We start from the raw sequence: 27,432 nt of genomic DNA, 5'->3' as shown, positions 1-27,432 counted from the left end.
TTAACTTTAGCAAAGTCCTAAGGCCGGTTAATTCAATTACTTCCAATAAAAGGTTTCGGATGTTCAGGCTGGACCATGAACCCTCCCATAGCAATTATTTCAACTCTTGTCCTATTTAAAGGAAGAGTTCCACCTCGCCTTTGAAAATGCTCCTTATTCTCATGTGTAATGGAAAGAAGTGGAATTCAACTGTGTCCGGTTTAAAAGAATCTCCTGCTAGCAACATTTGCTAAGAAGGACAATATTAACTGAGACAGAACTTTACAGAAGAAAATTTCAAGAACGTGAACACACATACATACAAGTGATTAATGGATAGGCAGACAGATAGATATGTAGATAGATAGATAGATAGATAGATAGATAGATAGATAGATAGACAGACAGACAGTCACAAGGACAAAAATGCCAATTAGTGCATAAGTAGACACAGATGGATAGATAGATAGATAGATAGATAGATAGATAGACAACTGATATTATTTTTTACTCCATTTCTTTAAGAGTCTTATCACTTCACTTACAGCTTCACACAGCAGGCAAGAGAGGTGAAAACACACACACACACTGTGCTCTCTTTTCTGACAGTTCGCCAACACACATTCCAGCCTCAGCAGCCTATTTCAGGACACTCGTCTTTACAAATAAGCTGCACATCAGCAGAACGGCTCAGCATGCACAAACCACGCAGGACTGACACTGAGGGCAAGTGTGTGTGTGTGTGTGTGTGTGTGTGTGTGTGTGTGTGTGTGTGTGTGTATATGCGTGCATGTGCATGCTGGAATAAATCATCTGCATATTTGACCTAGGGCACTGAATGCTTAAGCAAAAAAAAAAAAAAAAAAAAAATCACTTGAATATGGAATAAAAAAGATTCAGTGTAATTAGTGAGACTATTATCTTGACAAATTAGATAACAGCAAGCTTTTAGTAATTACAACAGGAATAGCCATTATACATTACAGAGCCCTTGTCTTCTTTATTAATGATGTAATAAATATTGCACTTAAATCATTTACGATCCCTGACCACTGTTTATTCTTCCAGGCAATTTTATATCGGATAAACATTTAAAAACAAAACAAACAAACCCCTGCCACCACCCCCACCAATATTTCAGAAAAGCGAATTGCATTACTTCATGAAATTATGACTGCTACTGACAAAATCTGAAATTCCTGGAATTCATGCACACCTTAATTTGCATTTACGTAGGCATTTACATAACATTCAGTCTTTTCCCAAACAAAGAACCATAGTGGCATGACCATTTGAATACATTTATGAAAGGGATTTATAGAAGGTTACAATCATGGGCGAGAGAACAGACAGTCCTTTCTATGAAAAAAACACTAATATATTATTGCTGTCAAAGAATTCATTTCTCCACTCGGTTTGGGCAAGTCAACAATATCTGAGAGTGAAGAATGTCAGAGAGAGAGAGAGAGAGAGAGAGAAAGGGAGAGAGAGAGAGAGAGAGAGAGAGAGAGAGAGAGAGAGAGAGAGAGAGAGAGAGAGAGAGAGAAAGGGAGAGAGAGGTACACTGTATTATAGAGAAAAACAATGGAATTATCACAGAATGCTTCTAATATTGTACACTTGTTAACATGAAACTACAATTACTTCTTTTTGTTGTTGTTTACTCCCTTGTCTTAAATTAATCCTGCAGATACGCTATATGATCAAAAGTATGTGGACAGCTAACCAACACACCAATATGTGGGTCTTCCCCAAACTGTTGCCATAAAGTTTGAAGCACACAATTGTGTGGAATGTCTTTGTATGTTGTAGCATTAAGATTTCCCTTTACTGGAACTAAAGGGACCTGTTCCATCATAACAATTCCCCTGTGGAAGAACTGGTGTAGCCTGCAAAGAGCCCTGACCTCAACCCCACTAAACACCTTTGGGATCAGCTGGAATGCCGGCTGTCTGCTCTTCATCCAACATCAGTGTCCGACCTCATTAATGCTCTTGTGGCTAAATAGATAAATCCTCACAGCAATGCTGCAAAAACCAGTGGAGAGCCTTCCCAGAAGAGTGGAGGTTATTATAACAGCAAAGGGGGACTAAATTTAGAACAGGATGTTCAACAAGCACATGCGGGTATGATTGTCAAGTGTCCACAAACTTTCGGCCGTACAGTGTACATGTTACACTATGAGCCTCGGTTAGTCTTCACTTCAAACATCAGAATGTAAAAAAATCTCAGTGATCTCAATGACATAGTTGTTGGTGCCAGAAGGGCGGGTTTGATTATTTCAAAAACTGCTGATCTTCAAATATTTTCACATAAAATGTCTGGGTTACGCATTTAACCCTGTTCCCTGAGGAGGGAACGAGACATTGCGTTTAGCATAACACTATGGGAGTGCCTCTCGCGTGTGACCGGCGTCTGAAGCTTGTGTAAAATCATGCCTATTTTTAGGCCTGCCGTGATCAGGTGACACTTAGTTTGTGCATTTTATTTTAAATAAACGAAAAAAAATCCTACTGAAAGTTTGCCCCCCATCCAATTAGTCCATTAATCAGAAAAATAATCCCCCAACTAATTGATTATGTAAAATAATCATTAGTTGCAGCCCTAGAGTAAACTATTCTCTCATTGGTCAGAGTGTGCATGTTTATTTTCCAGGGTTCCACCCATAGCCGTCATCCATCGAGATGGATAGACAACAGCTCCATGAGCTTACTGTGGCTTTCTTTTTAGCTGTAGTTGTTATAAATTGATGTAATTTATAGGTTCCAAAGAGCGATTAAAGCCCATCTCCTTGAGACGTTCACTAAACACCTTGTAAACCTTAGTGGTTTTTATGCGTTTTTGAAAGATGTTCAGAAAAATGCTCGTCAGACCAAATTTCAATGAGGCATTCTACCTCGCCTGTGGTCCAATTAAACCACGATTCATGTTGCGAGCCATTAGCAAAACAAACACACTTTTTACGTAATGCAGTTCCCATCACACATTGCTATGCAGGTTGATTCGTTGGTCTGTTGGGTCGGATTGCTCTCTCACCACAAACGTACCGCTGCAGAGTTCGTTTGCAGATGGGCCGAGGCCACCTGACTGCTTGTTTTGGTGCGGATCCGAGCATGATTCATTTAGGTCTAAACGGAGTGAACCAAGGGAGAAAACGCATCAGGTTCAACTCTCCAAATGAGCCAGGTATGAAAACGTCCTGAGGCTAGAGTGGGCATGCATAGATAGATAGATGGATGGATAGATATCATAGTACACAATGAAATAAAGCAATGGTTAAACTGTTGTACAGTGGCCATATTTTTACAGCTCAGTAATGGAAGAACATCTGAATATTTTCATGCTAGTCTGAGTCCTAACATCCAAATTTTTTTTTTAATTCACTAACTGTTTTAATTAGCCGGTCAGATTAAATGGCTGGACGCTGAAAAGGCATTACATAATGCTTTAATTTATTTTCTCATTCTGACTCTCAATGTAAGTGTTTTACAGTTGAGAGGAGAGGAGGAGCAAAATCTCATCTGTACTGCAAACTGTAAAACACTCAGATTGAAGAGAATGCATTAAAGCACAGGCTGATGCTTTTAACTGCACATAGCCGGCATCAACCATTCAGTCTTACACAGTAGCATGACTAACTCATAGTTTAGCATTCACACCAGTCAGAAAATATCAGCCCATAGAGAAAAAAATTTAAAATGAGATCTCCTTATTATCTCTATAGTTCCTAAACAGCAGTGAAATGGAATGGAAATCTAAAAGGAAGAAGTCTGCATAAATTGCCAGTAATCTCATATGAATCCATATGAATTCACACGCTTGAATGAAATGAATGATAATGTGTCAAATTCATTCAAATAAATTACTGCAAGCATACTAATGTTTGGAGATATGTATAGTTTTTGTTTGTTTGTTTTTTTTTTGTTTTTTTTTTGTATATTTCAATAGGGTGTGTTTTTGATACGCTAGTCCCAATGAAATGGCATATACAACAGCCAATTGCTTTTAAGATATACCACACTCCCACCAAAAAAAACTGGTGGTGTATAAAGACACTATTTTCTTAAAAATAAATGACCTCCAACCATTTTTTCCCTCACCTTGAGTTGATATGCAGTGGGGTTTTCTATGAGTGGAGGATGAACTTTAAACGTCAATATCGAAGTCGATCATGTTCATGTAATCGTGGGCAGTTAGAATCGTAATCGAGATCAATATCCGATTAATTGTGCAGCCCTACCGGATTTCATAGGAGTTTTTTGTGATTGTTGTGGCCAAAAATGCTAGATTTTTCTGCTGCTTTTTCTTTTCTAAGTGATGAAGAATAGAATTAAAACAAGAATAAAACTAGGGGCACTTTAACTCCTTGGGAAAATGTACATTAGCATTTGTAAGTATGCTTGCCAGTGTAATACTTTAAGAGAAGTACACTACCACTATTATTTAACTTGTAGATGTAGTAATACAGGTATAAAAAGGATTCGAGTAGGTTAAATAGTCATGTGTACTAATTTCCTGTTCATAATAAGTTATTTATGTTTTCATGTGAGCATGTGTAATCTAGTAATGTTCAGCGTCCAGTGGACAATAGATGTTGCAGGGGTGAAACATTCACCTTGTAACCAGTAGACGGTGTGTTCAAGTCCTGCTGATGATAAGCAGAGCTGTTCTCTCTGTTGTGTTTGCTAAAATCTAAGATTTCTATTTCTCCTATGGAATACTGTGTGGCACAGATACCAAAAGGAAACTGTAAGAAATTACTGACTGCCTCTCAGCAGATTCCACCCTGAAATGTGTGAGGATAAGCTTGTTCCCCAAAAAGGCTGAATTATCAAAGGGACAATTCACTTCAGTCTCATCAATGTGTGTATAATACCACCTAAAGCGACATTCACACAGTTATAGCATAGGAGTGGCAGTGGGATATCAAGAACCATTTCTGAACAAAGGGATATGTGACCGTAATTATCATTCAGAAAGACATCTGTCTCGATAATCCTATCACCATACCATTTGTGGGTCACACCTGTAACAACGTCAGTACTGTGGGAACGGAACGTGATCACATCCAAATGCTGTCCTTAATTTACATTTAGAGTGAAACTTCATTTACATTACATATAGAAAACCTGGTTTGACACATAGTATAAAATATCTGTGCTGATATTGTTCGGGGTTCACTTTGACGCCGACGAACCTGAAGTGCTTCATGTAATTTGTCACTGCCATGCTAGAATAAAGTTATTCTTCCTTGAGATTGTCGACATCCTCCTAATTTTTTCTTACAAAACACAAGCCAGAACCCTCATTAAATCTCCTCAGATATCAAAGAGGAGCTTTTTCCTCTGGAGGGCTACTCCTTTATGAAGTGATTAAAAGGTGCAGAAAACATTTACCTATGTTTGTTAATGGATAAGTGTGAAAATAAAAAATTCTGCACAACATTAGTCATTGTTTGTAGTTTCTCAGGTATTGTGTGATTTGTGGATTTTTTCTTGAAGCGTGACAGGAGTTGGCTTCCATAAAGATGCTTTTTCTAAAGTTATTCTAGAGATAATGTGGTTCCCTGGTTGACTAGTGGCTGGCATGTGGTGCCTTCAGCACTGCGGCCCAGGTTTGATTCCTGGTCAGGTATCTGGAGGATTGCACGAGCCAATCAGAGTAAACAGAAAAGATGTAAACAGATAGATGAGCTCTTTCGTTCAAACCAAACGAAGCTTACAGTTCTGATGTTTGTGTAATTTGTACTTTGATTAGACAACACATGCTTAGTCTATTTACTTGTTTTTGATTTAAAAAAAAAAGACAGAGAAAGTAATCCATCTTGTTCATGAGTATTACACTCCCCATCATATTTCATGTTTACCTTCTCAGACACTGTTATGTTTTGACATATTATGGATGTGCCAGTGAAGTGGGATTTATATAAATGAGCGCCTAACGGACTTGAAATCTAGGGTCATTTAACTTCATGTAATAACTTGACACAATTTCCAACTATATGTTGTGAATCTACAGTTTGAGCTAGAAAGAAATGAGCCCCAGCCACTACAATACCATTCTGTGTGTTTTTAATTATGGCTGCTGTCAGCTTAGTTGGGCATGGTGGCATAGTGGTTAGCAAATTCACCTCACATGCCTGTGGTTTGGGGTTTGAATCCCACCTCCACCTTGTGTGTGTGGAGTTTGCATGTTCTCCCCATGCTTTGGGGGTTTCCTCCCAGTAATCCTGTTTCCTCCCCAAGTCTAATGACATGCATTGTAGGCTGATTGGCATTTCCAAATTGTCTGTTGTGTGATTGGGCCCTGTGATTGGTTGTCACCCACCTTGTGCCCAAAGTTCCCTAGGCTCCCCCATAACCCTGTGTAGGATAAGTGCATGATAAGGATAAAAAATAAGTATATTTATGCTTTTTTTAACAGCGAATGAGAAAATGTGGATGGCAAAAACAGCGTGTATTTATTCCCCCACAAAGAGAGGGGGAGTTTAGCTGTGTTAGCCCTGGAGCCGTGTTAGCCCTTTTTAGCCAGACTGTTCCTTCAAGATTGAGAACTCTGTTTATCTAGTAGTAATTTTTATAAAATGTTAGTAACATCCATCTTCCGCTCTACAGCTGACCAGGAAAGCTTTTTACTTAATGTTAGCATTAGCGCTTGAAATTTGCCCTTTCACCAAGTTCATTAATGCACCATCAATCGATAACCATCAGGAGTGATTTCGAATAATGCTGAGCTCCATTTGTCTTTTAGATGCCATGACATAGTAGCTGTCCATTATAATAATGTAACCAAATGAGACTTGGACATTCAGTATGTTTACTTCTACAGGACGCAGAATGGTAGTGTGATCAAAGTTCCTCTCAAAGTTTCTTCCTCAAGTCATGTCAGGGAGATTTTCCTTACCATTGCTTCATCTTGCTTTCTGATTAAAGATCTAAATGTTTACCAGGATTTATGTAAAGCTGCCTTTTAACAATGTATATTGTCAACAGTAATAAATTAACCCTCTTCTGCATGAATTATTACATTTACTTTAAAAAATAAGTTTTTTATGGAATTAGTTCAAGTAATACAAATATATGAAAACAATTTTAGTGGATAGTTGGTAAATTGTTGCCGTATGGCAACAATGTGCAGTGGTGGAAAGTACCATATAGTAAAAATATCACAAAATGTATGCGATTACAATTCCAATTGCTGCATTTTTCAGACTATAAGTTGCAGATTTTTTTTTTTTTGCCACCTAGCAATCATGTAAAAGTTATATCTTTTAGAAAGGAATTACAGTTTTTTTTTTGTTTTTTTTTAAATGTGGATAGATTTACTCACTCAAAATGCATTCAAAAATTAGTTCCAAATACGTCTTGGGTGAAGTATCTTTTCAATTTGTTCTCTTGAATTCTTAATTATTTCACTCGAAACAAAATTTAGAAAATAAGGCGTAATTGCAAAATGTCTGAAATTACAACAGTTCCCTTTCAAAGGGAACTCAACATTGTGTGAGCTTCACTCTTTGAGGACAGACACACTTTCTGTGTTGAATTAACACCCAGAGTGTTCATTTGTGTCCAATGGACTTATATAAACACTGTAGGGTGTGCATTCAACACTCTGGGTGTCGGTTTAACACTGGGGATTTTGCTGTGTAGGGTGGAGCACAAGAGGGCAGCCTAGAGAGGTCTGACTGTGTGTATTGTGAACACCTTACAATTAGGCAGCTCCAGCTCGCTCTCTTCTTGGCCGAAGGGAGTTGGGTTTCAGAGCCTCCCAGATCTGGGCCAGCCGCTGCTGAGGAGGCCATTGTGTGGAATAAATGGCACGGCTATTTAGCTATCCATGAGTGGAGCCCAGAAGGCAAAGAAGGGAAGTGTGGTGGCCTGCTCCCCCCGCGGAGAGCCAGGTGGACCGGGTGGCGACAGTCGCAGTCTGCTAATAGGCCTGAGGGATTGGATTCTCCATCCACAAGTGGTGGAGTCCATATGGCGGAGGTTCAGCCAAGTGGAAGTGTATGTGTTCGCCTCCGAGGAGACAACACACTGTGGTTTGCCCTCTCTCCTCCCACACAATTGGGGCTAAACGCCATGGTGCACACATGGCCTAGGTTACATCTGTATGCTTTTCCCCAATTGCTCTGCTCCCACAGGTTCTAGTGAGAGTTTGCCAAGACCGTCTACGTGTGCTGCTAGTAGCACCTTATTGGCCAGCTCGAATATGGTTGTCAGAGATAATATCCCTGCTAGTCGGCACACCTTGGGAGATTCCCATCCGTAGGAATCTACTGTCTCAAGTCGGCGAGCTGATTTATCACCCTTGGCGCGAACTATGGAAACCACGGGTCTGGCCCCTGAGGGGTAACAGCTCATAGATTTTGGTCCCACAACTGAGGTTGTAGAGACCATGTTGAACGCTAGAGCAGCAACCACATGGAAATTATATGCGCTGAAGTGGTGACTTTTTGTCTCATGGTGTGACATTAGCTACAATCCTGGAATTCTTATGAGGACATTTCTCAGAAGTGTTGGCTCCTCCTACAATCATTGTCTACAAGGCTGTCTTTTCAGCCAGCCATGGCCTTATTGATGGAGCCTGTGTGGGGCAACATCCTCCAATGTCGAGATTTATGCGTGGTGTCAGGCAACTGAGGCCTACTGCAGACCACGCATACCTTCCTGGGACCTTGCTGTGGTCCTAAAAGGTCTGTCAGGTGCTCCATTTGAGCCCTTAGAGTCAGCCTCAGAGAAGCTTCTAACTCTAAAGGTAGCGCTTCTGCTGGCCCTGGTATCTCGAGCGAGTAGGAGCTCTCTCTGTTGCCCCTTCCGGCCTTGATTAGCCAAGGATTTCCTATATACTAGGCCAGATTATATTCCTAAAGTGCCTATGTCTGCTGCCCAACCAGTAGTGTTGCAGGCTTTCTGCCATCCTCTGTTCCTCACACGAGAACAAGAGAAATTGCACCTACTGTGTACAGTAAGGGATCTCTGTACTTACGTCCACTGTTCTGGCCAGTGGCGTAAGTCAGAGCAGTTGCAGGTCTGTTTTGGCGGTGACAGTAGAGCTAATGCTGTGTCAAAGCAGGGCATCTCTAACTGGATAGTGGACGCAATCTCTATCGCTTATGAGTCACACGGTCTCACTACACCTCTAGCCATAAGGGCTCATTCCATTTGGGGGTCGGCTCCTCGAAGGCTTTTTCCAAAGGTGTACCCTTACAGGACGTGTGTGCTGCACGCCGCTCTACGCCACACACATTCATTCGATATTACAGCCTGGATATACATTCCACCCAGGGCTCGAATGTCTTTCAGTAACCCTCATGCTTGGATCTTTTCAACAGGCCATGCCCTCAGTAAGACGGAGTGGGTATTCTCGTTCCCACAGTGTGAAGCTTACTCAACGTTGAGTTCCCTTTGAAAGGGAACATCTGGGTTACCCATGTAACCCTGTTCCCTGAGAAGGGAACGAGACATTGCATAGCTGTGTCATACTGCGGCACGCCTGTGAATTGCTTCCTCGCTTCAGATAATAGAGGCTGTCAACACAATTCACAGATGCCATTTTTATATCATTCAACATGCTTAATTGCCACGTCATCTGATCATGGCAGGTCTATAAATAGGCATGATGTTACACAAGCTTCAGATACCGGTCACACGCTTCCCACAGCATGAATCTCACACGACGTCTCGTTACGTTCTCAGAGAATAGGGTTACATGCGTAACCCAGACTTTTTCTTACTGTAAATATACTATTATAGAAGCCTAGTGTCTTTTTTGCTACAGTATGTAGGCCTGTTTCAGTTCATGAATGCACATACCACAGTTCCATTATCGCATGTTGTTGCCATATGACAACAATTATATTTTACCATTTAACAGAATACTCAAAATATAGGATACTTGTTTTAATGACAAAAAATAAATGTTAACTTATCTCAGATAGTCTTAAATTTTTTTCCTTTAAGTAATTTTGCCAAAATATTGAAAAATTAATCATGTTTTGTGAGCCCTTCGATATTAACCTTCATCGTGACATGTGACTGCAGAAAAGTCATGGTCATGTGACATGGCATTTTTTGCTATGTCAAAGCTAAAACACACGTTTTTTTCCAGTTACATAGGAAAACAATATATTTTTTTCTATTATTGCCTATCAAAAAATGTGAGAAAAATTTGTTACCATATGGCAACAACATGCACTAAAGGGTTAATAAACACTCTCATAATGAACCCAAAGGCAACCTTGGTAGTCACTGATGCTGTGTTTGAGTGTGTTTGTTGTTGTGTATTTACCGATGTGTTGGTTTTAGTGTATTCATGAATGTGTTTTGTCTCTACAGGAGGCAGAGTGGCATTGTGATGAGTTCACCAAAGGTGCCTGTTTCAGTCGAGGGAAATCAGAGGTGAGTGTTTCCTCTTAACTCTAGTGTCATTGTACATAATTAAGGTTGTAAAAATTTATGTTCTCAGGTTACATAACAGTCTCTGCCCTGGGTCAATTAGTGAGAATTTAGCCAATCATACATGTCTGTCTATTCATATAAACAGTACAGTGTAGTTAGTGCTTTACTCCAAGTGCATTCAGCTACCTGTGCTGTTACGTTAATTAATACATTAATCTTATACCAACAGTTTATGAAATAAAGAAGACCAGATTGTCATGTTCCAGTACTTCATGGAGTTGAGGACGGATACAAGTGCAATAAAAGACTTTATTTACGAGTGACAGACAGACTAATCCAAACCATTAGATAGAAGCATAGTCAAAACAGGCAGTGGGTCAGGCGATCAGCAAACAGGCATAAATAGGGCGAGGCTCGAATCTGAACGAGAAGCAAGAAACAAGGTCAAGGACCATGAAACAAAACAAGGAATAGGGTACAATAGCTTGGTACGGTGATAACACTCAATACTGTGCAAAGTCATGGTGTTCAAAAAGTCTCTTTTATATCATGGAGTGAATGAGTGTAAGATTGGCAACAGGTGTGTGTGATTATAAGTCCGGAGAAGGTGAACGCGTGTGGGAAGTGTAGTCCATGGCGGCCATATTTGTAGGCCGCAGTGCAGGATGGGAAATGTAGTCACTGGTATGCTGTGACATGACACAGCTTAGTATGCTGAATGATCATATACTATGGATTAAGCATTAAGCAGGATTCGCATCAAAAATTGTGCATGTGAATTGTGTCTCAAAATATTTCTGAAATTTCTGAACCACTTCTGAAGCCATCTTTCTTGGAATCTATTTCTAGCCTAATTTTAAGCATCTGTATGAAATTAACCCAGTTCAACGGCAGTTAAAAATTATGCTCTTTCACTTGCACTTCGGTTCTTCATTTTCCCTCTGAGGGAATCCTTCAACAAAAGCCTACAACAGTGTGTTTTCCATTCAGTAATGATAGAACTCTTTAGAAAGCCTTAATTGAAAGTTAGAGTTTAAGCCAATTTATAGCCTTTTTTTACCTTATTATAATAAATTAAATGAAATAAACCCCTTTTTAAGTGTTTCTGTCCAAATGAATGAATTTTAAACTCCAGTTTAAAACATCCCATACCCCATCATGGTGTTTAGGCTGTTGAACTATTAGCTGTGACATGTTTTCAGTGGCTGACTAAATCATAACAAATCCCAGAAGCACATCCAGGGTTTAAATGATTTCCTTTCTTAAATGTCTTCCTATTTGCAGTGGAAATATGAACTCCTCACACACCGAGTCATGCAAAGCTATGTCAATTTAACCTTCCTGTCTTGTTCACTTCTCTGCAATGTTCTGTCTTCTTGCCCTGCTATCTCTTATAATATAAACAGGTGGAAATAGAGACCCAAAAGCCTTTCCCATGCTCTGGGCTCCTTCTCTACAGTGGTGCTTGAAAGTTTGTGAACCCTTTAGAATGTTCTATATTTCTGCATAAATATGACCTAAAACATAATCAGATTTTCATGCAAGTAGTAAAAGTAGATAAAGAGAACCCATTTAAACAAATGAGACAAAATATTACACTTGGTCCTTTTGGTCATTTATTTATTAAGGAAAATGATCCAATATTACATATCTGTGAGTGCCAAAAGTATGTGACCATTGCATTCAGTATCTGGTGTGACCTCCTTGTGCAGCAATAACTGCAACTAAACGGGTCCAGTAACTGTTGATCAGTCCTGCACATGGAGGTATTTTATCCCGTTCCTCAGTACAGAACAGCTTCAACTCTGGGATGTTGGTGGATTTCCTCACATGAGCTGCTTGCTTCAGGTCCTTCCACAACATTTATGTTAGATTAAGGTCAGGACTTTGACTTGGCCATTCCAAAACATTAACTTTATTCTTCTTTAACCGTTCTTTGGTAGAACGACTTGTGTGCTTAAGCTTGTTGTCTTGCTGCATACCCCACTTTCTCATGAGATTCCGTTCATGGACAGATATGCTGACATTTTCCTTTAAAATTTGCTGGTATAATTCAGAATTCGTTGTTCCATCAATAATGGTAAGTCATCCTGGTCCAGATGCAGCAAACCATGTTTCACAGATGGTATAATGTTCTTATGCTGGAATGCAAACTTTCTCCAAACAGAACAGTTCTCATTTAAATCAAAATGTTCTATTTTGGTCTTATCTGTCCATAAAACATTTTTCCAATAGCCTTCTGGCTTGTCCACATGATCTTTAGCAAACTGCAGACAGGCAGCAAGGACCCATGAATATTAACATTAGTTGCTTAGAAGTTGCCCTACAGTAGGTTCCTTTATGACCTCATGGACTATTACACGTCTTGCTCTTGGAGTGATCTTTGTTGGTCTACCACTCCTGGGGATGGTACAACGTTCTTGAATTTCCTCCATTTGTACATCAGTCTGACTGTGGATTGGTGGAGTTCAAACTCTTTAAAGATGGTTTTGTAACCTTTTCCAGCCCGAAGAGTATCAACAACTTTTTTTTTTAAGTCCTTAGAAATCTAATTTGTTCATTCCATGATACACTTCCACAAGCATGTGTTGTGAAGATCGGAGTCTGATAGATCCCTGTTCTTTAAATAAAACAGGGTGCTCACTCACACCTGATTGTCATCTCATTGATTGAAAACACCTGACTCTACTTTCACCTTCAAATTAACTTCTAAGCCTAGAGAGTCACATACTTTTGCCACTCACATATATGAAATATTGGATAATTTTCATTAATAAATAAATGACTAAGTATAATATTTTTGTCTCATTTGTTTAATTAGGTTCTCTTTGTCTACTTTTAGGACTTGTGTGAAAATCTGATGATGCTTTAGGTCATATTTATGTAAAATATTCCAAAGGGTTCACAAACTATCAAGCTCCACTATATATGCACTTTCTGTCCACTTTAATAGGAACACCAGTACACCTGCTCATTCATGCAATTATCCAATCACCCAGTCATGTGGCAGCAGTGCAATGCATAAAATTATGTTGATTTAGATCAAGAGTTAATGGTCACATCAAGCATCAGAAAATGGGGAAAATGTGACTTTGATTTTAGTAGCAGTTGAGTGTTCAAGAAACTGCTGATCTTCTGGGATTTTTATGCACAAATGTCTCTACAGTTTGCACACAATGGTGTGAAAAACAAAACAAGTAAAAAAAACAACAACATCCGCCTAACACCCTTACCATGCAGAATGTAGTAGGAAGATGTACACTGATATATTTGGCATATGTTCTTGTTTGTTTAGTTCTTTTATCATTTAAAATATACCAATTACCATAAAACACGAAATCTTCTTCAAGATATTATGAAAGTCTGCTCTAAAACACGGTGTTAACCAGGTAGCCTGTGAGTTAGGACCAGCTCTATAAAGGCTCTAAAAACCATCCCACTAAATTAAATTACAAACGTGGTTTTAAATGAAAATCTTTTGGACTGCAGTTGAATTGAAAGGTTTAAAAAAAAAAGAGCTAGTCTTTTTTTTATTATTATTTGACTAGGGAGATAATTAGAGCAATAAACACATGGCCATAAACTCAAATACTGGTTAAATGTGTTAATGATGTGTGATTCATTTTATTAGCAAGCTAACAATTTGGCACTATAACCAGATCTCTTTCCAAAAGAAGTAATTCAGGGGTTTCTTAGCAAAGGGGCGAATACTTATGAAAGCATACCTTTTGAGCTTTTTATTTGTACCTTTCATATAAATGCAGATAAATGGGGAAAAAAAAAAAAAAAAAAAGTAAGAGGAGTTGTTGATGTGTTATTGGTCACTAAACTGATTTCTTTGGTCCAGCCCACTTCACATCAGACTAAGTATAATGTGGTCTATTCGCTGAAATGACTTTGACACCCCTGCTGTAAAATAACTTTATTTAACATTATGCTTTTAAAGCTTAGCCTTATTTTATTTTATTTTATTTATGGATTAGTTCCTGGGGGCATGGTGGTTTAGTGGATAACACGTTTGCCTCAGACCTCTGGAGTTGGGGGTTTAATTCCCCCACTTGCCATGTGTGTATAGAGTTTGCATGTTCTCTCTGTGCTTTGGGGGCTTCCTCTGGGTACTCCCGTTTCCTCCCCAGTCCAAAGACATGTGTTGAAGGCTGATTGGCATCTCCTAACTGTCTGGTGTGTGTGAATGTGCCCTGTGATGGGTTGGCACCCTGTCCAGGGTGGACTCTGCCTTGCGCCCCGAGTTCCCAGCGATAGGCTCCGGGCTTCCCTTGACCCTGTGTAGGATAAGCAGTACTGAAAATGGATGGATGAGTTCATTTATATCTAAATTTACATTTACATTTATTCACTTAGCAGACGCTTTTATCCAAAGCGACTTACAAATGAGAAAGATACAAGCAAAGCGATATATCAAGCAGAGAACAATACAAGTAGTGCTACCGTACAAGATCCATTAATTGAATTCCAGAAGAAGCAAAGTGCAGAGTAAAGTAACTATATCTAGTTAACTAACTTAAATCAATAAGTTCTTATGAAGTTATTATTATATTTGGCCATGCTTCTGGTTAGGAGGTTGTGTTGCCTTTGTATTACTAATGATAAAACATACATACCTGTTATTATAGTATCCTCGTGCAGGATATGTATTACAAACTCATTATTTCTTGTCTACTGCGTAAGTCTAGTATGGAAGCACTCAGAGACTGTGCATTATTCATTTTTCTTTCTTGTTTTCACATGATACACGATTTAATTTTCTCGTGATGTCTATATAACAAAATGTTATGTTGAGTACAAAGAAAAAATGAGTTGTGATCTCAGAAAATGTTATGTCTATAATCACAAGAAAACAACTATTTTATTATGGTGAGATCACAAGAAAATTAAGTCGAGATCATGAGAAAACAAGAAGTTTTCTGTAAAAGTAGTAAAGTAGTCTGTAAAGTAAAGTAATGTAAAGTAGCCTGTAAATCTAATGCAGGTAGTTAACGTAACGGTTTATACACACTAAAGAATTATGCCATATTAAAACTCTGTAACTCTTAACTGTTTACATTCTGCGAATTCAAGTTTAATAAAGCTGAAGTATGATTTTACAGCCTGTCTTAATTAGAATTACTTCAGTATTTGACCCTGCCTTGACCTCCAGGGCTTCCAGTGTATTTTAGTGCGTCTCCTGTGGTTTAAGAAGCAGTTATAGGCCTATAATAAGGGCTATGCTGACCAACATATGATTGTCATTCCGAATTACAAGCTAAGTCACCTTCCCCTGAGTGCTGGTGGTTGAGTTGCTGTTTGCATGGAGTTGTTTTCCATCCTGTCGCTGTATTAGCTGAAATGGCTCAGAATAGAAGGAAAGACTTTGGTTTAATCAGTTCAGGTCCTGCCAAGTCTGCGACAGTGATTATTTTATGTAACCAATAGAAACCTTTTTTTCCTGAAAACTCATAAAATGCGAATTTTACCAGTAATTGACCGCATCTGGCTCCCTCAGGGCCATCTCATGAAGAGGAAAAGAAGCTTTGATTGATATTAATGCAGTTCAGTCTGCTCCATTTGTTTGTAATGCACACAGCCTTAGCTGCTATATTATTCCATGAAGTGTAGCGCTTTCTCAGTGTCCCCCCCCCCCCCTTTCCTTTTCATAAACATGTCTCGTTGTGATGAGTTGAGAACATTAAATCTGCCTTTATTTACACACAGAATGTGCATTGCCTCTTGGCCAAATTATGTTAGTGAAAATAAAAAAATATATATTTTTAAATACTTGATACATGATACAGACCCCTACAGAAACCCCTCAAGCCCTGAAGAAACAAAACACTAAATTAACCCCTGAGTATGAGAAAATGAGAGTTAAGTCACTGGGAAGAGCAAGAGTTATGAATTATAAAGCACAGAAAGAATAGTAGGTAGAGTAGTAGAGTAGCAGTGCCAGTACAGATTGAAAATTAAGATTTCAAATGACTACCAGTTTGTCCAGGACTGGCCGTCCCAGCAAATTCAGCCCAAGATCAGACCGTCTGATTCAAAAATAAGTCTCCAAGAAGCCCAAAATTTCATCATATGATCTGCTAGTAAGTCTTGCAACTGTTGGTGTCAAAGTGCATGCTTGTACAATCAGAAAGAGATCGCAAAAATTCGACCTGCGTGGGAGGTGTGCAAGAAAAAGCCTTTGCTCTCTAAAAAGAACATTAGAGCTGGGTCATGAGGAGCCTGGAGCCTATCCCAGGAGGCATGGGGCACAAGGCAGGGTACACCCTGGACAGGGTGCCAATCCATCACAGGGCACAATCACATACACATTCACACACTACGGACACTTTTGGACATGCCAATCAGCCTACAATGCGTGTCTTTGGACTGGGGGTGGAAACTGGAGTACCTGGAGGAAACCACGGGGAGAACAGCGCTTCATAATGCGCCACACATTCTCAATTTTAGACAAGTTAGAACTGCAGGCAGGCCATGCTAGCACCCGCACTCTCTGCTTACGCAACCATTCGCTGGTAATCCGGGCAGAATGTGGTTTGGCGTTGTCCTGCTCTGGATGGCAGCATATGTTGCTCCAAAATGTGTACATATCTTTCTGCATTAATGCTGCCCTCACAGATGTGCAAGTTACCCTTAATAAGTAAGTAAATTTTATTTATATAGCATGTTTCACACAGCAAAGCTGACCAAAGTGCTGAACAGAGTAAGGAAAGTAAAAATAGAAAACAGGAAAAAACCAAATAAAAACAGGCAATAGACAATAGTAAAAATTAGATTAGAACGCCTGGGAGAAGAGATTCGTTTTAAGTCTCTTTTTAAAAGTGGTAATAGAAGGTGCAAGGCGGATGTCCAGTGGCAGTTGATTCCATAGATGAGGGGCAGCAACTGAAAAAGCTCTATCCCCCTTTGTTTTTAACCGGGAATGAGGGACATGCAAAAGAGACCTATCAGAAGATCTTAGAAGTCTATTCGATGAATGTGGTGTAAGAAGATCTTTGAGATAGGAAGGAGCTTGATCATTAAGTGTTTTAAAAACAAACATCAGAATCTTAAACTGAATCCTAAAACACCAAATTTCCTAGTCAACAGCCTTGCAGCTGCATTCTGAACCATCTGGAGACGAGCCGGAGACGAGCCAGAGATGACTTAGGAAGACCCAAGTATAATGAATTACAATAATCTAAGCACGAAGTGATAAAAGCGTGAATAACCTTCTCCAAATCTTGGACAGACAAAAAGGTTTTAAGTTTAGAAATAATCTGTAGTTGATAAAAACTATTCTTAATGGCCAAATTTTTTTACATTTATTCATTTAGCAGACGCTTTTATTCAAAGCGACTTACAAATGAGAAAAATACAAGCAATTATGCTTGGTTAAGCATAATTCAAAATCCAGAATGATGCCAAGGTTTTTAATTAATGAGGCCATCTCTCAATCTCAGGGAGCCAAAAACAATATTTCGGTTTTGTCTTCATTAAGTTGGAGGTAATTATTTGTTAACCATTTTTTAATGTCGTCCAGACAGTCCAGCAATGGCTGAATGGAGTCACCAGCTTTCAATGGAATGTACAACTGGGTATCATCAGCATATAAATGAAAAGAGACATTGTGTGCCCTAATAATATTCCCCAACGGATGCATATATAAGTTAAAAAGAAGTGGGCCCAGAATGGAGCCTTAAGGTACACCACTAATAACAGGAGCGGAAGATGAGGAGAAATTACCCAACGCTACCGAGAAGGACCTGTCCTTAAGATATGAGCTGAACCATTGTAGGGCGGTACCCTTGATACCAAACAGATGCTGTAAGCGCCAAAGAAGTATGTTATGGTCTACAGTATCAAAGTCATGCCATGGGCACTGAAACACCCCCATACCATGACAGGCACTGGCTTTTGGACCTGACTCTGATAACATCTTGGATGGTCCTTTTCCACTTTGGCCCGGAGAACACATCGACTGTTTTGTCCAAAAACTATCTGAAATGTTGACTTGTCGGACCACAAAACACAATTCCACTGTGCTACTGTCCATCTCAGATGAGACCGAGATCAGAGAAGTTGGCGGCGCTTCTGGACAGTGTTGATGTACGGCTTCTGCTTTGCATAGTAAAGCCTTAACTTGCATCTGTGGATGCAGCGGCGAATGGTGTTTACTGACAAAGGTTTACCAAAGTATTCCTGAGCTCATGTCAGGATCTCCATTACAGACTCTTGACGGTTTTTAAGACGGTGACGTCTGAGGGATCGGATACGCATTCAGAAGTGGTTTCCAGCCTTGCCCTTTATGCACCTTGCCCTTTATGTGCGCCAATGAACAGCACTGAATTATTTTGCTGTTACAATAAAACTTCAATACTAATTAAACCACAATTTAAAATAAACAAAAATTTAAAATATACAGTATTAAGATATACAGATTACTAATATATCAAACACCCCATATTATAAAGGTAAGTTCTAAAATCCACAATCATTTAGACGTCTGCACAAACAGGGATATATTCTAATTTATTTTAGAATTACTATTATAAATTCTGATAAATGGTTCAGAAATTATTGTGATGAAGATGATATCTTGCTGCCATAAGACACGGACATATTTCTATTTTAAAACTGCATACATGAGGTAAATGCAATTTTGTTGATATTTTAAAGTATTTGATTAGTTTATTTCATTATTGTATGCCCATCATTGCTGTTCCTAACCAGACTCTTTCAATGATGTTTTACTTTTTTCCTTTCTTTTCACAGGAAGAATGCCAGAATTACATCCGCGTCCTTCTGGTGAATGGGGACAGACTTTTCACTTGTGGCACAAATGCCTTCACTCCAATTTGTACCAATCGCACAGTAAGAAAATGCATTTTTTCTTTTTAACACACATAACTCAATTACCTACAACACAAGCTGACTCTCTGGGTTATAACATATGTAAGCAGACCTAATCGATAATCGTTATTTTAAAGCCTAATGGCCTGTGCTCATTTGCAAAGAGTGCATTTAACCATTATAAAATAATTTGTTATAATCTGCAGTCTAGTTTTGAAATAAAAACAACACAAGAACGATATTTATTAGTTTGCAAAACACAATAAATGCCAAATTCTCAATTAAAACTGAATTTTGACTAGTGTCGACTCAAGATGTCTGATCAAATTACAAGCGAACTCTTGTTTAAAGAGCTGAATCCACGTTTCCATTCAAAATGCACACATTCTCCAAATCTCTGGAGAATTAAACCCCAGAGCTTTATCTACGTAATAAGCTTGACGCCAGCTCCAAACAGCAAAAAACAATGTAACGCTTCAAAACGTTTGCAGTTTTATTTATGCAAGAGTTATTGGCTCTTTCGGTGATTTTTGAGATCATGTTTTGACAAACAGCTTGAACATTAAACAGCAGGAGATGCTACTGATACATCTCAGTAAGGTATTTCAGAACAAAAACTTTGTTTTCAATCTTTGTATTCTCTATGCCACAAATGGGCTCTGTGCTGTGTCACAGCCACCCATATGTATCATAGCTCCTTTATGTGTTCTGGGATTGGATATGGCTGAATTGCAGAGAAATGAAAAGATTCTGTGTACAGATGTCATGCATTGTTTCCATCCTTCCTCTTTCATGCATATCAGTCAGTTGTTTGGGAATCCTGTCCTTTTGGTAACAAGATTACCCATAAATCCATTCTGCCTGTGGTGACAGTTAGCTTGATTGTGATTATGATCTTCCCCTCATCGGAAGTGTCTGTTTTTTATTCACCTCAAAAGGTGGAAATATCTGCTGTAGTGTGCTTTGTGCCAACAGGATAAAAAACAAAACAAAACAAAAAACAAGCAAACAAACAAACGAAAACACAGTGTGGCATAAAGCACAGCTGTCTGATTCTGAACCATGAATTCAGCCTATAATATACACTACAGCTGGGTGAGAACTGCAAATTAAATGCAAAAGGCATTGGGTTCCAAGATACAGTTAGCTCAGGCATAACAGTTAGCTCACTTCAAGCCCTGATTTCCCAGTTGCTGACTCATTTTGACGTTCGGTGATTACACCCCCCAGCTCAGCAACAACTCACTGCATGTCTGTGCCGACTGTTCATGTAGCATGAATGTCTCAGCGACATGATTTTCTCAGTCTGCGAGCGATCTAATCCAATATTTTCAAACATGTTTGATTTTTTGCTGATGAACCACGTAACACGAACCCCTCAGTAACTACTTGCAGTAACAGCTTATAGCTGAAATGTTGACCAATGACTCGCTGAGTGTTTGTCTAGTTTGCAAATATTATGTGCGACATTCAAAACTTTGTTAGAAGAGGGTAATTATGATAAAAGTATTTATTTCCCTCATTCTGTATGAATGCACTTAGTGGTTTACTTAGTGGTTAACATGTTTGCCTCAAACCACCGGGGTTGGGGGTTCGAATCCCGCTTTCATCCTATGTGTACGGAGTTTGCATGTTCTCCCTGTGCTTTTGGGAACTCCGGTTTCCTCCCCCAATCCAAAGACATGCGTTGTAGGCTGATTGGCATTTCTTAATTGTCCATAGTGTGTGAATGGGTGTGCGATTGTGCACTGTGATGTGTTGGCACCCTGTCCAGGGTTTCCCCCTGCCTTGTGCCCCGAGTTCCCTGGGACAGGCTCCAGGCTCACTGCGACCCTGTGTAGGATAAGCGATACAGAAAACGAATGGATGGACGTTACCTACCATTTTTTAGTCTAGTCAGTTAGGTTTGTGGCCAACCAAAACATGTGACTGGGCAACACAGTAGAAATAGTACTTGCTCGGTAGGCAAGCTAATAAATTTTCTCTTCTGATATGTCTATTAAGACACTTTCTTGACAGCCTTATATTAAAGCATTATGACAGCTGACGTTGTAGCTTAGTGCACATCTTCTGTGTCAGCGTCACATAATGGTGGCGATGTGATGTAGCTTGACCAATGAGTTTAATTAGAAAAAAAAAAAAAAATCAATGAAATGCCTTTTGAACTTCACACTTAATGGTGACACCACCATGAAAACCATGTGTAATGTATAATGTCTGTTATACAGTTAAGATTTCAACAGTTATTGCACTGTAAGAACAAAGTTATGTATATTTTAATTGTATTTATTTCTGCTTGACAGTATAATGACACCATGGTAAGAGAAGTGAGTTTAATTTAGCTATTTATAAGAATTTCGTGAAATGTGGCAGTAGCAGTACAGTGACAATATTAATGACATGGAGTTACTGTATGTAAATTATATGGCCAAAAAATGTGGACACCTGGCCATCACATCCACATGTGGGTCTTCCCCAAACTGTTACCACAAAGTTTAAAACATACAATTGTACAGGATGTCATTGCTGTAGTATTACAATTTCCCTTCACTGGAACTAACAGGCCCACACCTGTTCCAGCATGACAACGCCCATGTGCACAAAGCAAACTCCGTGAAAATGCAAGGTTGGAGTGGAAGAACTCGAGTGGCCTGCACAGAGCCTTGACCTCAACCCCATTGAACACCTTTGGAATGAACTGGAACACCAACTACGTGCCGAGCCTCCTCACTCAAAATCAGTGCCTGACCTCGCTAATGCTCTTGTGGCTGAATGAACGCAAATCCCCATAGCCATGCTCCGAAACCTAGTGGAAACCTTTCCCAGATGAGTGGCAGTTATTATAACAGCATCTGGAATGGGATGTTCAACAAGTACATATGGGTGTTATAGGTGTCCATATACTTTTGGATATATAGTGTATATTTTCTCTAACCCTAAATTAGCATGATTTTGGGTTTGATATTTGGCATGACACATTATCACCATCATATAAATCTGACATAGCAGAAGTACAACGAGCTGCACTGTTGACTGTCATGACCTGGAAAGGGTCATAGCCACCTTATGTCAATATTATTGAGTCAGATGTCAACTTGACCTCAAAACTGGGAAACATGCTCTATGACACCTGATACCTATTGGAATAAGACTTCATAAATGCTCATGTAGGTAAATTTCAGCTCTCATTAAATGGTGTTGTAATAGGAAAACGACCCTTTCATGAAGTGATGTCAATAATTTGTATCAAAAATCCCAGTCGCTGTGTGGATAGCTGCTTGCCTATTATTTAATATTGGACATTCAGTGCATTCATTCCTCCTGCACATTGTGTGTTCAGAAACTGTCCTTGTGAATTCAGAAATGTTTTGCATACTTTTGAGTCTTTATGATGCAGCTCAGTGCAGTACATACACTACTGCACAAGTATGAATCTTATCATTTAGCCTTATATTGTCTCTCTCTTAATACTTCTCCTGGTAAACAGAGACATACTTTTTATCTCCAGAAAGAACGTAGAGTAAGCTCAATACATTGGCGTGTACATTATCATCAGGTTATAAAATGAATAGCTTTGCAGCTATTTTTTAAAAGATTTCTTAGTATTTAAACTGTGGACATTCAAAGATTTTTTTTTTTTTCTTTTTCTCCAATACACTGTCTATTCAAAAACTCCGTCCTTGTGAATTATGAAAAGTTTTGTGACTCCTGTGTGTCTTGACGACGTGATTGAGGGAAATGATTCTTTAAAGAAAAGCTGCTCGATGTAGCCTAAACACAGCTGGCCAAGTGTGAAGCATATCTTTCAGCTCCTCCTCTTAATATGCATTACAGCCGTTGCGTTGTATCCACAAGGGATGCCAGACGCTAGTTTTGTGAAGGTGTTCTATCAAAAATGAAAGCCCTCTTTTCATTTTTGCTCACCCGTCCTGCGAAGACATGCAGACGGCACTTCCTTTCGCCAAACATATAAATTCACCCCAGGCTTTCCTGGCAAATAAATTAGCTCTAAGGAAGCTGAAGGGAACTGAAAAACGTCCAGCCCTTCCGCGAGCCAGGATTTGAGATAATCCCTCCTTTACACCGATCACACAGGGCGAGTGTTGTGGCCATCAGCTGCTTGGGAGATAAACACATCCGAGTGAGGCTACACAGAATACGAGCTTCCTGTAGGACAGATTTATAGAGTGGTTATCTGAAGGAGAGCAGTTGCACTAACTAAGCCGAACGGAATTTAGTGGTCGGATTCATTTACAAGAAATTTGCCGCACTCACACTGAAACAGATATTTTAATGAGCAAAAAGAAATAACAGTTTCAGACCGAAATAAGAATAAGAAAACAAAACAGAAACAAAATAAGAATAAAGGGATAATCCTTCATTTAATGGCTGTCTATGATATGATATATATATATAGAGGCATTTGGCAGAGTTATATTTATGTCATTTAGCAGATGCCCTTATCCAGAGCAACTTATATTTATCTCATTTATTCAACTGGGCAGTTGAGGGTTAAGGGTCTTGATCAAGGGTAGCAAAGGCACGTTGGCTGTGCTGGGATTCAAACTCACAATCTAATAAACCCTGGATTAAAAACGACCCAGATTGGGTCGTTTTTAGCCCAATGGCTGGGTAATTATAGGACAATACATTTTAGGCTAAACTAATCCATCAGGTTGGGTTGTTAATTTTAACCCAGCATTTTTTTTTGGGGGGGGGGGGGTCAACCCAAAGTATGATTTCATTTTTACAAAAATGCTAGGTTAATTTTATTTCCTAAGTGGGTTAATATTTTCAGGGTTATTTTTACCCTTTGAAAATGTCAAATATACCACATTATAAACAAATTTGTCAACATGGTACCTCCTTTATTTATACACAAGAAGGGAGATGTTTAAAACATCCAAAAAACTGAGTAACCAACTTATGATCCAGTGGGCATTGCAAACAAGGAAGTCAAAGCTAACGAAGATAGAGGTGCATTTAATGTCATGTAAACTGGACTGTCATCGCACATTTTTGCTTTTTCTAGTGTACAGTAATGGTTTTATGTATAAATATATTGATACGAATAAATCTAACAGGCTGTCACAGTCTGTGAAAACCGGCGAATTCAGACAGTCTGCGCGGAGTTGATTTGACCCAAGGAGCTGTGCTGATGCGTCGGTGTGGGGGAGGGGTGTATTGATTCAACTGTCAGTGATAATGACCCTGCCACTAACCCAGCGGTTGGGTTACACAAAATTACCCCAAAACTACCCAAGAGTGAGAAAATAACCCAATTAAATGACCCAAAAGGCTAAACTCAACGTCTGGGTAGAAAAAATAACCCAGCATTTTGAGTGCACAACCTTCCCATCAGTAGTCCAATGTCTCAACCACTTAGCTACCAAAAGTCTGAGACCATATGTGAAAAATGCTTCTGTTTGGCATTCTTTTTCAATTTAACACAACTGTTTTTATTGCAAATGATATTATTAGCAATAACTTGAGTGAAATGTTGAATCTTAGAAATATTTACTTGAATTTCAGAATTTCCTAGTATTTGATGTGTCCCCTTTTTGCTTTAAGAACAGTGTGCAATTGAGCAGACTCCACTACACAGACTCCAGACTTTGTGTAAAACCTGATGATCCATGTTAGATCAAATCCAATGCGGTGTCACTTGAAAACGTGCCTTAATGGAAGGGATAAAGATGATGGAAAATCTGACTATTGACAAATGAGGCAACATGACCAATATCACAAATGTGCCTAAATTTAAATAGTGACTTAGAAATTGTGCAACATCTTGAATATTAAATAGCCAAGATGTTGCACATACAATTTTCAAAATTCTAAAACTTTCAGTTTATTTCAGGTTTTTAAAGAAATCCCGTATATTCGATGTGGTCTCAGACTTTTGGACCCCACTGTGTCACACTGTGAATTGCAAAATGCCAGCCATCAATGAAAATAATAATTTCAATATTAAATGTTTAACATATCTACACAACCGATTGGCCACAACTGTACACAATGTCCACTTTACTTCATTATAGGACAATTACTTATTTAAAGAACCTCATATACCAGGAATGATTTGGTCTTGTTTCCACCCCCCACTGCCCATTCTGTCATTTGTTTGTTACCTTATTGTGTCCACCTTTTATGTGTTATTCCTTATGCGAGTTGGATATAACGTGACTTAAATAAATCTCAGAATTAATGAATTGCTCACACTACGCTACTTTTATCATTTGTGATATGCTGTTTTGTGGACCTAGTGGTGTGCACACTACATAATCTGTCACTTGGAGAGATCCCCGTCGAAACATGCTCAAACCACGGGAATCCATGAAAATAAACACAAAAGCTATCTATCATGTCTATCTGCACTATTTACTATGGAAATAAGAAAACAAAACAAAAAAAAAACAGAAATACGAGAAAATGTGGAGGAAGGATTGATTGAGGAGACATGAGTAGCAAGGATTGTCTGTTCTTGAAAGAGAACTGGGGATACATTTACATTTATTCACTTAGCGGACGCTTTTATGCAAAGCGACTTACACATGAGAAAAATACAAGCAAAGCGATAAATCAAGCGGAGAACAATACAAGTGCTACCGTACAAGATCCGTTAATTGAATTCCAGAAGAAGTAAAGTGCACAGAGTAGAGGTGTAAGTGCAATTTTTTTTGTTTGTTTGTTTGTTTTTTATTGTGAGTTGGTTAGGTGTTCAGGGAAGAGGTGGGTCTTTAGCTGTTTTTTGAAGATGGTGAGAGATTCTGCGGTCCGGATTGAGATTGGAAGTTCATTCCACCACTGAGGAACAGTCAGTTTGAAGGTTCTGGAAAGGGACCTTGCGCCACGATGAGTTGGAACTGCTAAACGTCGGTCGCTAATCGATCGCAGATTCCGTGAGGGAACGTAAGCCTTCAGGAGAGAGTTGAGGTAGGAGGGTGCTGTTCCAGGAGCTGGCTGGGAGGCCTGAAAGCAGTGAGTTGCAGTAGTCCAGTTTAGAGATAACAAGCGCCTGGACTAGTAGCCTGTTCGGTGATGTAGGGTCGGATTTTCTTGATGTTGTAATACAGTTAAAAAAACTGTAAAAAATACAGTAAAAAAAAAAAAGGCATAGTTATAAGAAATTAAGAAACAACTTATGTAAAACTAAAAATCGATGTAATGTTAAAACAACAGCATGAAATAATAGCTGAATTCATGTCCCTCTTTCATGTCGCATTTACCATGGCAACAAGCACCTTTTGCTCATGTTTTGTGCTCTGGTTTGGTCCTGTCATGGATTTATTATCTTCTTATTACCCTGCTCTTTTGTTGTAGCATTGCAAAATCTTATCATGCATTTGTTAAGTCCAGGTCTTGTTTTCAGAGTATATATCTTTGGGCTTCTTGATTTTGGCACTCACTTATTTCCCAATTTTCTAATTATTGCTTGCACTTTATTTTCAACCCCTGCAGTGATTACGGAACTGCCAACAATAATTACTCTGAGCACTAGCACTTGCATCCTGTCTCCACTCACTGCAATTTACAGTAGCTACAGTATGAAACATGAAACATTCGACTTAGATTCTTATTTCAGTTCCTCATCATCACAAGACTTATCTTCTGCCACTAACTCCTGGTTGGTCTTCCTGCATTTTCTATTAGGTCCTTAAAACTGATCCAGAATTCTTTGCACTTATCAGTCTTCTTAAGGTCACCTATGTCAATCCACTACTGCACTGACTTCACTGGTTTCCTATAGCTGCTGTATTAGATTTATTCCTTGATGCCTGCCTACAAAGTCGAAAGTGGAGCAGCTTTCCTGCACCTGATAGCAATGGTGAAATCCCAGACAATAAATTAAAGCTCTTTGACCCAAGTACAGCTTGGCATAAGACTAGACATACAGTATGCATCCATGCAGCTGTCTGAACAAGCTGAGTTACTTAACTGAACACTATTAATTTTAGAATTAAATAAAAAAGAAAATTAATACGTCCCAGAAACATGATTCATACCATAAATACATGAATACATGACATTACTGTTGAGTTAAATAAACCAACAGCATGACTCCACATGCCGAAGTGTCATTGGGCGAGACACTGAACCCCAAGTTGCTACTGATGGCAAGTTAGCGCCTTGCATGGCAGCTCTGCTACCATTGGTGTGTGAGTGTGTGTGTGTGTGTGTGTGAATTGGTGAATGAGACACAGTGTAAAGCGCTTTG

At 39.1% G+C, this 27,432-nt stretch overlaps 1 protein-coding gene across 1 annotated transcript in view; it reads left to right on the top strand.

The window, feature by feature from the left end:
- The window catches only part of sema5a (sema domain, seven thrombospondin repeats (type 1 and type 1-like), transmembrane domain (TM) and short cytoplasmic domain, (semaphorin) 5A), a 231,168-nt gene that overhangs the window by 90,955 nt on the left and 112,781 nt on the right, over positions 1-27,432 (top strand). The window contains exons 5-6 of the mRNA XM_053674919.1: positions 10,317-10,379; positions 19,137-19,235. Of these exons, the coding sequence (XP_053530894.1) occupies positions 10,317-10,379; positions 19,137-19,235 (162 nt within the window). The remainder of the gene's footprint in view (positions 1-10,316; positions 10,380-19,136; positions 19,236-27,432) is intronic.

The sequence above is a fragment of the Ictalurus punctatus genome, chromosome 23, assembly GCF_001660625.3.
Source record: "Ictalurus punctatus breed USDA103 chromosome 23, Coco_2.0, whole genome shotgun sequence".
In the NCBI taxonomy this organism is placed as follows: Eukaryota; Metazoa; Chordata; class Actinopteri; order Siluriformes; family Ictaluridae; genus Ictalurus; species Ictalurus punctatus.
This window is presented reverse-complemented; position numbering and strand designations above follow the sequence as displayed.